Here is a 13,156-nt window from a genome sequence, read left to right as displayed (position 1 = left end):
TGAAAACTCGCCTGATGAGCTCAAGTTAACTGCGCGTTCGCAGAATCAAAGCTGTTTGTCCGGTGCAGAAAGAGACAGGGTGGTTTCAAACACCGTCTGAGAGATATTGAGGTCTGACCGACAACAAAAAGGAGAAGCAGCGAGCGCAGTTACATATCTGCAGCTCGTACCCGACTGAAGTGGGAACGTGCGCTCTGAGGCGGATATATAGATCCAGCCGAGCGACGTTTGCATTACATCACCAGGTGCTTCACACCCCCACCGTAAACAGTTCAAACCGAGGAGGATGAAAATTGAAGCAAATGGGTTTTGGGCAGCCAGTTAGAATCTGAAGCTAGAAACTTTATAAGAAAATAAATAAACCTGAAGAAATATTGTTGCCTTTTGTAAAGTTTGGTACGCGACACATTAAGCCTTGTGTACTTATTTAATCTTCTTTAAAAACTGCGCGCTGGTGTCTGTTTGTTGTGATTTTATTGTATTTTACTATCCTTTGAGCACAGAAGTACTTTAACAACCTAATTTCGTAACGAGGATACATTAAGTGCAAATGAGATTACAGAATGTAATTCATAAGATAACATTCTGAATCGTTGTGCCCTTTTACCGGCTCAGTAAACACAGTGCATTGAAAGCTTAGCATCTGGGGGGAATTCCCCACCCATCTGCTCAAATCTCCATGATCTTTCCATCATTTACTTTCCAGGGTTCACTGGATTCAGAATCTTACATCTTGAGATGACAAAAACACACTTTCACCTTCTTTGGTTCATACATTCATCAAATCATCAGACTCATATTTCACTCAGTGAGTCTGTAACGGCACATTCAGTGCAAACCCATCCACAAGAGATAGAAGCAATCTGTTTCTGATTTCTGAGACTGGAAAGATGTGATGCTGGCTGTACTTTAATCAACAGACGTCTGGTGAAGAATCAGATCTGAACACATCACTTCTGATGCCGTGTATTTTTATCAAAGCACTACATCTACTTGTCAGGGAATGTTCTGTGCAGCAGTACTCACTTTATCTCCTTCTGGGTCTCAACACCGGCCAGGGCTGATTTAAACAGAGCTTCAAGGTTCTGTAACTTCCTGCCGTCCAGCAATGAGTGTCTGCGGGCCAAAGGTGGAAGCATGACTGACCCGGAGAACCTGCGGCGAATGGCATAGCTGGGGCGAGGGTCCGGTGCGTTGGTGGTAAGGGACAACCTTCTTCTCTGAATGAAGAATTCAAGTTATGAGTTAACCAGGCAAAAACCGTTGAAGTGCAGAGTAACAGCTGTTCTATAAAAAAGTTATTTACCAATTCAGGATTTAAATATTAAAGTAACACTTCTTAATGAACAATTATGATGGTATATAGAATTATGGTGTAGTACTTTGTAATTTGTGCGCCTTGATTCAATTTCACCAAAACCAATAATATTTATGTTTTTTTGTGCGAAAAAAATATCTTCATTCATATTCAATCTCTTTTTGGACAGGCAAACAGAGAGCCTCGCCCCAGACTCATGGGATTGGTTGAGGTTTGGTGAGACAACCACAGCCCAGTTTTAATAGCACCACAGAGCTTGTGTTTACAATGTTCAGGAAATCTTCTTACCGAAGTCTTACAGTTGTTCTGTGAAACTGGATAAGACCACTTTGCAATACATTTTGATAGAATTGTACAGTTAATGTATACTTATACTATAATTAAATTTTGATCCACCGTTCAGTGTTAAAGATATTCTTCTGGACCAGCATTGAACCTGCGTTGTTTATGTTTTACGAAGTGGCCTATAGGTCTCAAAATATACTTCACTGTCAATACTAAGAGTTGGAGAACAAAAATAAACATACCTCGTTTTCCATCACTATAGCTGATCACTTCAGAACCACATCTTGATGCTTTTAAATATCCAGCAAGAGACTGCCACAGAAACAAAAATACATTTTTTGCTCAAATATTTTTTCATGTAGATTATAAATATATAAAACTAGACTTTTAAAAAGTTAAATTAAACTGGCATTACAAGTCCATTGAATGTTAGTTATATAATATTGAATCTAGTTGCATTTTGTATAACTTATAAAATTAAGGTCTAGGTTGATTTTCTTTATATAATATGATAAAATTATAATAATGTAGGGCAACATTTTAAGTTAAAATACAGTAGGCTACAGTTTTTGAGTTCCCGTTTATTGATCACAAACTTTTTACAATGTAGAAGATCATCTCTATAGAGAACGTATTGTACACCAAACATAAAATAAATGGAAATCAGAAAACTGGTTGTTTGTATGGTCCCCATTGCAAATCTTTAAAATTTTCTCATTCCTGTATCTATCTTCGGTCCCTACTTCAATATATGATCCCTGTAAGATTATCTCACCAGTTTTATTGTCAATATGGTAAAAATCACTGAATTGCTTTGTTCATTTCCTTTGAACAGCAATAGCATACTTCTCTCACACAATCCGAGGTATCATACATCAGTCTGTAGCACAAATGGTTTAGGATTAATCACACACCGAAATGTAATACATGGGGTTTGTTCAAATCCCTGATGTGAAATAACATGTTTAATACATTGTGACGAGTTATCAGTGAACACTTAATATAAAGTTCAGCCATGAAATTCCAAACTAATCGCTAGTTGGCTCATTCAAACGCGTCCCGAGCCAATCAGAAATACATCCCTATCCAGGACCTCAGAGATAGTCTCGCATTGCCAGACCTTTATGCTGAAAGGAAGTACTCGCTTTTAGCAACTACCGACGTTTTTAAGACACAATGAGACTTATAATTGGTGTGTTTTATGTAATAGAATAAATATTTGGAGGTTTTGTTTACCACAGACATTATTTCGGGCGATTGACCAAAAACCCATTAAAAAATAAACATTCATATCTGTGTTTGGTTCACCGTTAGCCTGTGAGGTGTGATACTATTACAAAAGTGTGAAAATCACATGATCATTCAGCTCACCTCACCTCTGACAAGTAAACAACACAACGTACAAGAGTTTCTCTTGGGGGACAGCAGGGCTGTCCTCTTTAAAAGATCAAGAACCCATCGATAAGCCAGTTTAGCACCAAGAGTACAAACAATTCAATAGTCTCTTCACTGACACTCCGGCTGAGCTGTCCGCTTCTTGAATCAGTATTTAATTTTTTCTGTGAATCTGTCACACTTTTGACAAACCGTAAGAAGCCACAGCGGTGACTAATGTGAAGAGAGGGACACCGTAGGATTTCGTTAGAAAAACTGTAGGGTTGTTGTGCTAATTGCTTCATGTAAGCTGTGAATCTGTTGGGGCTATGAGTCAGTCTCAGAACTACAGGACAACTCTTGAAACAAGACCCTGATATTATTGACATATTGTGATGAATGGCTCTTGATTTCCACTTGAGTAAATGTTTGTCAAAGGTTTTTTTTATATTGAAGGCTTGTGTTGTCCTCAAAGCAGCCTGTCCCCCAGCATACAAATACGACCAACTACTGTTGCCCATCTGCCATAAAATACACAACAGATACACAAGAAATATAGCAGGGATACGCTTTCACCTGTTTAAATCTGCAAAACTACTGTAATGCCTTGCGTGGGAGACCTGAGATTGTTTCAGGTCTTGTTTTTTAAGCATGCTTGATATGTGTGTCTCACCTTGAGGCCACCAGCAGGATTTCAATTCGTTAAATGCCAGCAGCGAAGCTACAGCCTCTACCATGACAGTATGAATCACATCATGAAGATAATACGCCCAAACAGTGGAGTTCAATCACTAATAGGGCTGCATAAAATATTAATGCACACAGAATCAAATCCTTAATTGAAGGAATCATTCATACCCCCACATCCTCCCCACACACATAAAATGACGCACCGCACGTGATTGGCATTTCGAATGCTCTTATTTTTTACGTAAGACACTAAAGAAGAAAATTTCACAAAAAAGTCGCGATGCTTCATTTTAATAAGATGCTCAAATGACCTCATCTATTAAATTGCAGCAGGAAATATGTCACCTGCTATGTTTTATGTTCCAAACTTTGAGAAATTAATAAAGAAATAAATATATTTCTGTTTAGTGTTCCACATAAGGTACAGCGTGCATGCTTGGATTGACATGAGTATTTAATAATTATTTTTATTTTGGTGTCAACCGCAAACAATATGTTAATTTTTTGTTTGTTGACTATACAGTATTTGAAGTAGATTTTTTTTAGCGATTGTTCGCACATCAAGATATACGAAAATATCATGGAAGTGGACTTGATTCTGATGTAATTTGGAATTGCTTACGCAGTAAAAAAAAACAGGTTACATAACCCGAAAGTGTTTGTATTTTACTGCTTCTTCCATTTTCTCAATGTGTTAACGCTCCCAGACACAAAAATAATGAGCACAGTTTTATAAAGTGTAGTAGCCTATCAGTGTTGTATCAAATATTATTATTAATAATAATAATACATTGCCATTTAAATTGAATTAACATTATAGTGTTGTCAGCTGAGAAGGAATTGAGAATGCAAGATGCTTTCAAACTGTCAGCTGCATCTATTCAACATTACATATCGTATTTTCACGCATGGCTTGACAGCTTGGCAGCTTATGGTGTTTACAAACCATATTTTGCATAAAGTGCCAATATTATTTTCTGCTGTTAATAGCTGTTAAATGTCTTTAAGCTAAAGGAGTGCTTTAAAAATAAATAATGCCTTTAGGGGTGAGATATCATGGGACTAAATGATCTAATATGAAAAAGAAAAAAAAATGTTTTTATAATGAACACTGGTGTTCTGATGTTTAAAGTGCTATTCATCAATATATGATGGTTAATGGACTATACTGTAATATATTTTACATAACCTACCAAAAAATAAACAAAACCTGTTTCTCTTACATTTCTTTCTTTTATTCAGATGTGGTTCTCAACTCTGTGATTATTCAGCAACAGATCCTCTTTTTTACACCTCCATAAATAGTGTGCTCTTTAAGTGTTAATTTAGTGTATTCAGTATGCATGTGCTCACTGTTTTTACAGTTCACCCACACTTATAGGAAACAGAATTACGACTGTAGTATTATTATGAGGTTTGTGGGAGTAAGTGTATACAGTATGTGTTGTCAAACTGACTAAAATATCTCACTCTGTATAATTTGTAGAGGGCAATGTGCATGACTTGGAGAGGTTCTGGGTAAACACTGCATTTGCAAACAAATACACAAAATTGCATTTTTGTTATTTCTATTTCTCAGAAGTGAACATTAATGTATAATGTAAACGAAGTGCTGTCGACGATAAGCTCACGAATATTTCTGGGGAAGATAAATGTAATCTTTATATAGAAATTGTTTGCTAGTTTACGTCCACTTTAGGATGAAATGTCCCAAAATGCTATACAGCTGTCATACACCCAGATAGCACAGGTACATCTGTAAGATGTCTGCTAAAGATCTGGAAACATCTGTTGCATAAAAACATCTAATAAACACAGTTTTACATAAACTGTAAAACTTTATTTTACGGACTTGTTTCATTACCAGATTCTTCACATATTTTGAAATACGCTCCAAAACTGTCAAATTACAGAACTAGACTGCAAATTTACAAGAAAACCATGTCATTTGACAGTGAAAATTGGCACCCCAGCTACCAGAAAATGTCTTTACATGTTTTGTACATTATAAACCATAAACATCTTACAGACTTCATCCAAATGTCTGTATGACATCTTACAGGAAATTATTCAGAGATGTATTGCAGATGAGCAAACAATACAAAAAATCCATCATAGCTATAAAATGGCTTGAGGTATTATGATGATATTAAAAGTTTTGGTCAAGTATTAAATTTTTTGTGGGAAGGTGCCTTTTATGTGCATAAAGTCTGTGAAGACCCGAAAGTAGTTCCAAGAGAAGGGGAGGGATTGGAATGTGACACAAACACCCTGACGAATGAGTTGAATGTTTTATTAATGATTTTTAACCGTGAGCTCAGTCATGTTGGGTTGGTCTACAATCTACACTGTGCTTTATTCTAAGGAAAACCCCCAATTCTACAATCGTTTAATCATTAAACCATAGTTCTCTAACTTCATTCTCTCAAGACTGTCTTATTGTGTCTTAAGTGCTATAAAAACAGGAATACGTCATTCTTTGATGTGGAGTGACGCAGACTACTGAATGACCTAAGTGATAAAGAATGTGTCAGAATGACACGTCAGATTCACAGCACAGATAAAGTACAGATCATATCTGTTTTGTTTTATTTTGATGTTTTGGTACTCGAGAACTGAACATGATGTCTGAATGGGCTGAATGCAATGGGAGATGAATCTCAAACACGGCAGGTGGCTTTTCAGCACAAACACATGAGAGACGTTCAACAGGCAAATTGCCTCAAGTGAAGCGGTCACCGAAATATGGCTGATGACAAACATATCTGCTGTGTCACAGCTCACATCTGAGCTCAGAATTTCTATTTGGAAAAAAAACATCCTTTATGCGTAATGCTTAATCTCTGTGAAGGATCATTTTCAAGAAATCACTTTGATGGAATGTCAACTAACATTTAAAGGGGCAGGACATACAAATGAGTTATATCAAGAGTGCTCTAATCCATAATGCAAAATGGGACTGTCTTATTTAAATTAAAGGACGTTGTGTCTGTTCCTCACAGAAAGCCATTACATGAATTTAGAAGAATTGGAACAGTGCACAAGTCTTATAAACTATTTCTATTATACATGTTTTTCATTTTTGCTTTGTTTGAGTGTGATTGTTTGAAATGGAGCTTGACAGCCCCAGTCTCCATTAAGGAACAGAGCACTCTCCAATATTTTGTGCAGTATGTCTTAAAGTGTGTTTTACAAAACACTTGTTTTGGAACGACTAGAGGGGACAGAATTTGCATTTTTACTTGAACTATTTCTTTAATAATAGTCTTGCTCGGTTGCAGCATACCTCCAAACCCAGGGATGCTTTTGATGGCAGCAACTTGGTCTTTTTGACGAAAGTGTTTGCCACAGGCAAATCATCAGCCATGACATTGCACGGCAGAAAGTGAAGGATTTCACTCCAACACAGAGAAAAACAAGGAATCAATCTCCAAATGACCAAATCCCTGTTGAACCAGCTATAGCTAAATCATATTCCCAGTCTGTGATAGGTATTATCGGGGGAAGGCATTCTTACTTCTGTCAAAATAAAGGGGTGCAAACATTTTGATCCGTTATTCTGTAAGAAAGAGAATGAATACAATGAATGTGCATTTCTGCTAAATATATATCAAAATCCAACTTTTAAGTTTAGCCAAATGTAGGAGTTCACAAAGCATATGAATGACATCAACAATTTGTCATAGGTTTAAAACACTTTTGCCATTGTAATGTTATTAAGCATTGTTAAAGGTTAGGTATAAAGGTGTTGTAATGCTTCTTAATAATAACAACTAACTGATACTCAGGCCGCACTGAGATACGTTTTACCCTTTGTGAGCAATTAATAGAGAGAAACACGTGTGAACAAACATAAAGGCAATAAAATACCTGTAAAGCTTGACTGATGATTTACGTCTTATATCTGTGACGCCAAGACTCTTTCATCAACAACTGCATGTGTACCATGGGTGGATTCATGTGGCAATCTCTGAGTGTTTGAACCATTCGATCTGAGCGCCATTTCTGTCAAATGACGTTTAACCTAAACACAATTACAATATTACACCTGCTTGCCCAGTTTCACTGCTCATAGTGACCTTTGGACCACCTTACCCAGCAACACTAAAACCATCGATCAGCAACCATGCTGACACACTAAACACTTTGAATGACATATTCATCCTTCAAAACACTTTAAAATAATCCTTCAGATGGGCATCAGTTCAATCGAATCATAGTGATTTATATTGCTCTACCAATCTTGATTTTGCAGTGAGCGATACACCAATACGGTTTGGCGGGTTAGCATGTCTTAACAGTACAGTAACTTGTGAAACTACACCATCTGGCTGCAGAATGCATCTTTCTCAATGTAAAAGCTTCCGTTCATCACCCATAATGTGTTTATACATATAGACATATTTTACCTGCATATTTTTAGGCTTGTGAAATGTCAAGCTTGAGAATTTACATAATGTAATTCTCCTGTGCATTCAGTGTGATTAGTCACATGACATTTACAGCTCGGGTGATTGGCCGGCACTAACAGAGTTTAAGAATAAAATCAAATGTTTTCTGCATGTCTTTCTACTCGTATTAACCCATCTCATTATTAGAATACACTTCTAATTGTCAGTATCTCAATGTTTATGACTCATTTTTTTCTGCACTTTGTGCCTGTTTATTACATGAGGGAATATGAGGTCAAATTGTTCTGTGTTGTTATGATGTCATAACTCCTGCATGAAGAATTTACTGGAGACACCCCCCCCCACCCTCTGACTAATTCTCTAAAATCTGAAGGTTAAACTTTCCTGCGAATTACATTTTGGTAATAATAACTAAAACAACTTTTATTTCATTGTGATCACCTTCATTTGATCACATAAACACCAGATAGTGACTTCATTTATAATAACGCATATACAACCGTAAATGATTAAATATGTAACATACATGAAGTTTATATTCTATTCACCTGTTGCTATACCGAAAGACCTAAAACATTTCCCAAAATCAAAATACTAAATACAAAACTTCCCACATGCTGTACTAAACCAATGTCACAATTTTGAAATGTTTATTGTGAAAAAAGGCCAACCTGTTTTACTTACTATTTATAGGCACTATGCAGTTTAGTGTATAGTATTCACTAAAAGCCTATAATAAAAACAGCCATTGTTTTTTTCTTCTGGAATGAAATGTTAGCAAACATCGGTCACCTTAAATATTTCCTTCAATAGAATTTCATTGTTTGGATATAAGAGGTTTATGGGACTGAGATCACTTAACTGACAAACTTTAGGGGGCGGTTTCCCGGACAGGGATTAGTTTAAACCAGGACTAGGCCTTAGTTAAATTAAGATATTTAAGTCGTATTTAAAAACATATTTTACACCCTAAAAAATAGTTTACAGTTGTTTTACCTGTATTTTACATTTAAGCATTAATGGAAATGTCCGTAAAATAAAATGTACTATGCCATTACTTTATTTGTTTTTTACAGTGTACAAAATACATTACTGGTGTGCAGCGTTAGACAAAATAACGGCACTGATACAGTATGTCTAAAGATGCAGTATGTACATTGTTTTCAATCAGGACACCTCTAACTTAAACCCTCTCCGGGAAACATGCCCCTACGAGTTTTTCCTACATGACTTTACCTAAATTTCTTAAAAACAAATATAAACAATCAACTGATATTTCAAAATGTTATGCAAGGACTGTAGGACAAGTGAAGATTATAAAAAGAGTAAAACAGTCTTATAAAACGTCACATAACTCATATCTTTGTACTAAAATCTTTTACAAGTAACCCGTTTTGTCTTTGTAGTCAAGCACTTTTAATTAAACTTTTACTAAACCAGTTCATTTTTATTAACAAGTTTAAAATGATACAAAATCATATACCTGGTAATAATGCTAAGTACATATCTGGGAATAAAATGTCCATATAAACTCACCAGTATGAAAAGGGCCTTACGTGTGAATTGCTGTGCAGCAGAAGGGGAGTGTCGGGCAGGTGTGACTGTTCTGTAGATGAGTTAACACAGATTTGAGGTGGAAGATTTTTAGACTTCAAACTCTGAACCACACACTGATCTCGTAGCAAATGACGCCTATGCAGTCACATGCTAGGGAATGTCTTAATGTAAACAATGAGTGCATGGTGTCTCACACAGTTCAAGGGTAATGTGATATGTCATCTAAAAATGACTTTAAATAACACTTTAAGAATCCTCTGCAATTTACTCTGTGGAACATATTCTCTTTAAGAATTCATTTTCACAATGAATATTATATTAATATTCACTTAAATTATTTATACTTTCATTTCCATATAATCTGTCAGTCAGAAGATTTGTAATGAAAGTTTTGCAACATTGTTTTTCAGCTTCTTCAAAGCAGACACACATACATTATCTTTTGCATAGATTACAGCAATATGGATATCTATACGTTGTCAGGTATGTGAGATAATAATGCTTTCAATGGTTTCAGTTTATTGCATAATTTGTAAGCATTTATCAACACAATCTTTTTCCATTTACAATTTATCAAATCACTTTAAAAGAGCTGGCTTATATTATACAGAAGCTCAACATTCAATGTCTAATGAACGATTTGATCGCCATCTAGAGGCTAAACTGGAAACGTCACGCTCCTATTGAATGTTGAAAGTGCAGGATATTGAGCCAATTTTGTACATTTTATTTAAATTTCAGCAAATGATCTGATCAAAAGTGACTTGTTGACTTCTTGGTTGTGGCATTTTAGGAGCAAAAAGAGTGACCATATGTCAACTAAATACTTGGAGTATTGCACAACATAACTATTTATAAAAAGTGCTTTTAATTGGCCAAAAAGTGAAATCAAACATTTCTCATCAAATTTGACTAAATCTGGATCATTGTACCAGCACAATCCACTTTCATTTTACACCTCCGTACTCGTAATGTGTTTTAACAGTTGTCTCATTTGTATATTATTCATTCTAAGCAATTTTGAAAAACATCTGAAATCAATTTCATACACAACCGAGAGCTCCATTAAATCCCTTGAGATGTGCAGAATAACATTCTCTTCTGGGGCAGCAAGGCATATAGTGTCTATAGTTTTGGGGCGCAGCCAAGCAAATCATCTGAAAACTTTTTGAATTTTATTTTTGCATTTCTGTTTAAAAATTACACACTAATAAAATGCGTGTCTCTTCTTTATTTTGGAGGGTAGCGTGCAAATGGGGCATCCTCACTTATCTTGCCCTGTTCAAGGAAAAATAACAATTAAAATTTCAGACAAATATGACATATACCCATGACCTGATGATAGCTTGGAGGAAATATTTAATATGAATTAGGCTTTTGACTTGAAACCATATATGACCCACCATTGGGAAATCATCAAGCCTTTGAAACTGTGGTCTCCTGTCTCGAATCGCTTTCACTATCACAATTACAAGAAGAACAGCCAACGTAATGAAGAAAATACACAGCACTGCAATGAGCCCGGGATTTCCGGCCACATCTTGCCCCCCTTTATTCTCCAGAGCTATAAAAGCGCATAGAAAGAAACATCTATAGGTTAAAAAGTGCAAATATTTATAATCATTATAATCAAATCATTACATGTGCTGAATCATGTACCTGTGGTGGAGGTTGTGTTGTTTTGTCCTGTTGGAAATACTGTTTCATTCGTAGATTCATGTGTTTTCAGAACAGTAGACTTTTGTGACATCCAGTCCAATTGTGAAGTGGTTTGATTTCTCTTTGTAACATCCATCTGTGTTGTTTGTTCAGTAGTGCTGCTGTTGAAATCCAGGTGTGTTGTCTGTGATTGAGAAGTGGATTCAGAGCCTGCCGTGTGAGTGGTTGATATGTCATCTATTGAATGAGCTGTTGAAAGGTCTGTAGTCGATCGGGTGGCTGAACTGTCATCGGTTGATGTAGTTGTTAGTGTATCAGTATTTGATCGAGCTGTAAGATCGCTCAGGTTATGTGAAGTTGGTCTAAAAGTGCTCAGTGTAGTTGACGTTACATCCGTAGGTGAGGATTGAAGACAACCTGTAGAGACAAATGTTATGGTTTAGAGGTTTCTCTTTCAGGAAACTTTACGTTTCTTTTATTAGTATTTTTTTATTCAATAGTATTTCTAATTTGTCCATTCGGAAATTACTTAGAAGAACTAAAAATATATACAAAAATGAAAAAAAATTTGCCTTTTTGATGTGAGGAAAGAACCATTTTAACGGAATGGTTCCACCTCCCGAACAGCCTCTGTTTCCTCTTAAGCTAAAAAATTGTTCTTTGGACTTTAAAAAAGTGTTCTTCTATAGCAAACCTTAAAAAAAACATCTTGTAGCACCTTGATGTCACAGTGTAGCATAGCTCACATAAATAATCCCATAATTGTATCCAACAATATCCAATCACAACAGCACATTTTGATCATTTTTTCAACAGGTGCATTTTGTGATGCTAGTAAAACCGAGATAGCCCGTGCTTACTTCAGTATCCATTTAAACCTTTTGTATATATTAATACATTTTCCAACAAAATCAAGCATTTAAGAATTAAATTCAGTCATTGTGTCTTTTGTGTTAACTAGTAGTTGTTTGACCTCACGCTTGAGTACAGTACTGTAAGATTACTGATATTGTTTTGTAAGTTCCGCATACAGTATACAAACAGAGTTAATGAATGAATCATATAATCACCAAGACTTTGAAGTTTAATAAAAACCATTGCAGGCTGTATTGCTATTTAAAAATGTATTTATAAATATTGATTACATTTTTATCTCTGCACTTTGAGTTGAATTAAAAGATAAATAAACAGCAATGTGAATTTCACAAGCACGTTCTCTTACCTTCCGGCACAGAAATTAGTAAGACAAATACTACACACAACATCATTTTAGTTTTGCCTTGAGACACAAACAGCAACATATAAATGGAGTCCACCACTGCAAAGTACCAGAGGCGAAGCGTATCCTGAGGAACAGGATGTTGACGTGTAAAAGTAGGTGTGGTTTCTGCCACATGAAAGGATAAATGAAAGCCCAATTGTTCCATTATTGTTTGCACTAGGATGGTATAAACCTTCTGTGACGTTATAAATAAATCAACACACTTTCATATGATCATATCATGAATGTTAATATCGTTATTTGCGTAGGTTAGAGTTTTAAGTAATTTGAGGACTAGACATCTATACTATTAAATTCGCACACGCACACATGAACGCACACACACACACACACACACACACGCCCTGAACTGACCTCATATACAGATATATATATATATATATAGACTTGTAAAGTATTTACATTTTTATGCCTGTTTTGATTTCTTACTTTTTATTTTTCATGAACATTATTGGCTTCATAATATTTTTGTACGCAGCAAATGCTTTGTCAATAAAGCAAAACTCAAATTCATATTTTGAGAGCTTTTGCCACTATGATTTACTGTAACTGATATTTTGTATTATTCAAACTACAATG

At 35.6% G+C, this 13,156-nt stretch overlaps 1 protein-coding gene across 2 annotated transcripts in view; it reads right to left on the bottom strand.

The window, feature by feature from the left end:
* Positions 1-9,703, bottom strand: part of pde4cb (phosphodiesterase 4C, cAMP-specific b) — a 46,106-nt gene extending 36,403 nt beyond the window's left edge. The window contains exons 1-3 of one of the 2 annotated variants that reach the window (XM_079483880.1): positions 9,616-9,703; positions 1,846-1,915; positions 1,027-1,220 (exon numbers count right to left, since the gene is read on the bottom strand). In XM_079483880.1, coding sequence (XP_079340006.1) covers positions 1,027-1,220; positions 1,846-1,857 — 206 coding nt within the window. In that variant the 5' untranslated portion in view covers positions 1,858-1,915; positions 9,616-9,703. The remainder of the gene's footprint in view (positions 1-1,026; positions 1,221-1,845; positions 1,916-9,615) is intronic. The other variant, XM_079483882.1, reaches the window with a different exon arrangement.
* Positions 9,704-13,156: the final 3,453 nt, after the last annotated feature.

Source organism: Barbatula barbatula, assembly GCF_947034865.1.
Source record: "Barbatula barbatula genome assembly, chromosome: 20".
NCBI lineage: Eukaryota > Metazoa > Chordata > Actinopteri > Cypriniformes > Nemacheilidae > Barbatula > Barbatula barbatula.
The sequence above is the reverse complement of the archived record's forward strand: the minus strand, read 5'-3'. Positions and strand labels throughout refer to the sequence as shown.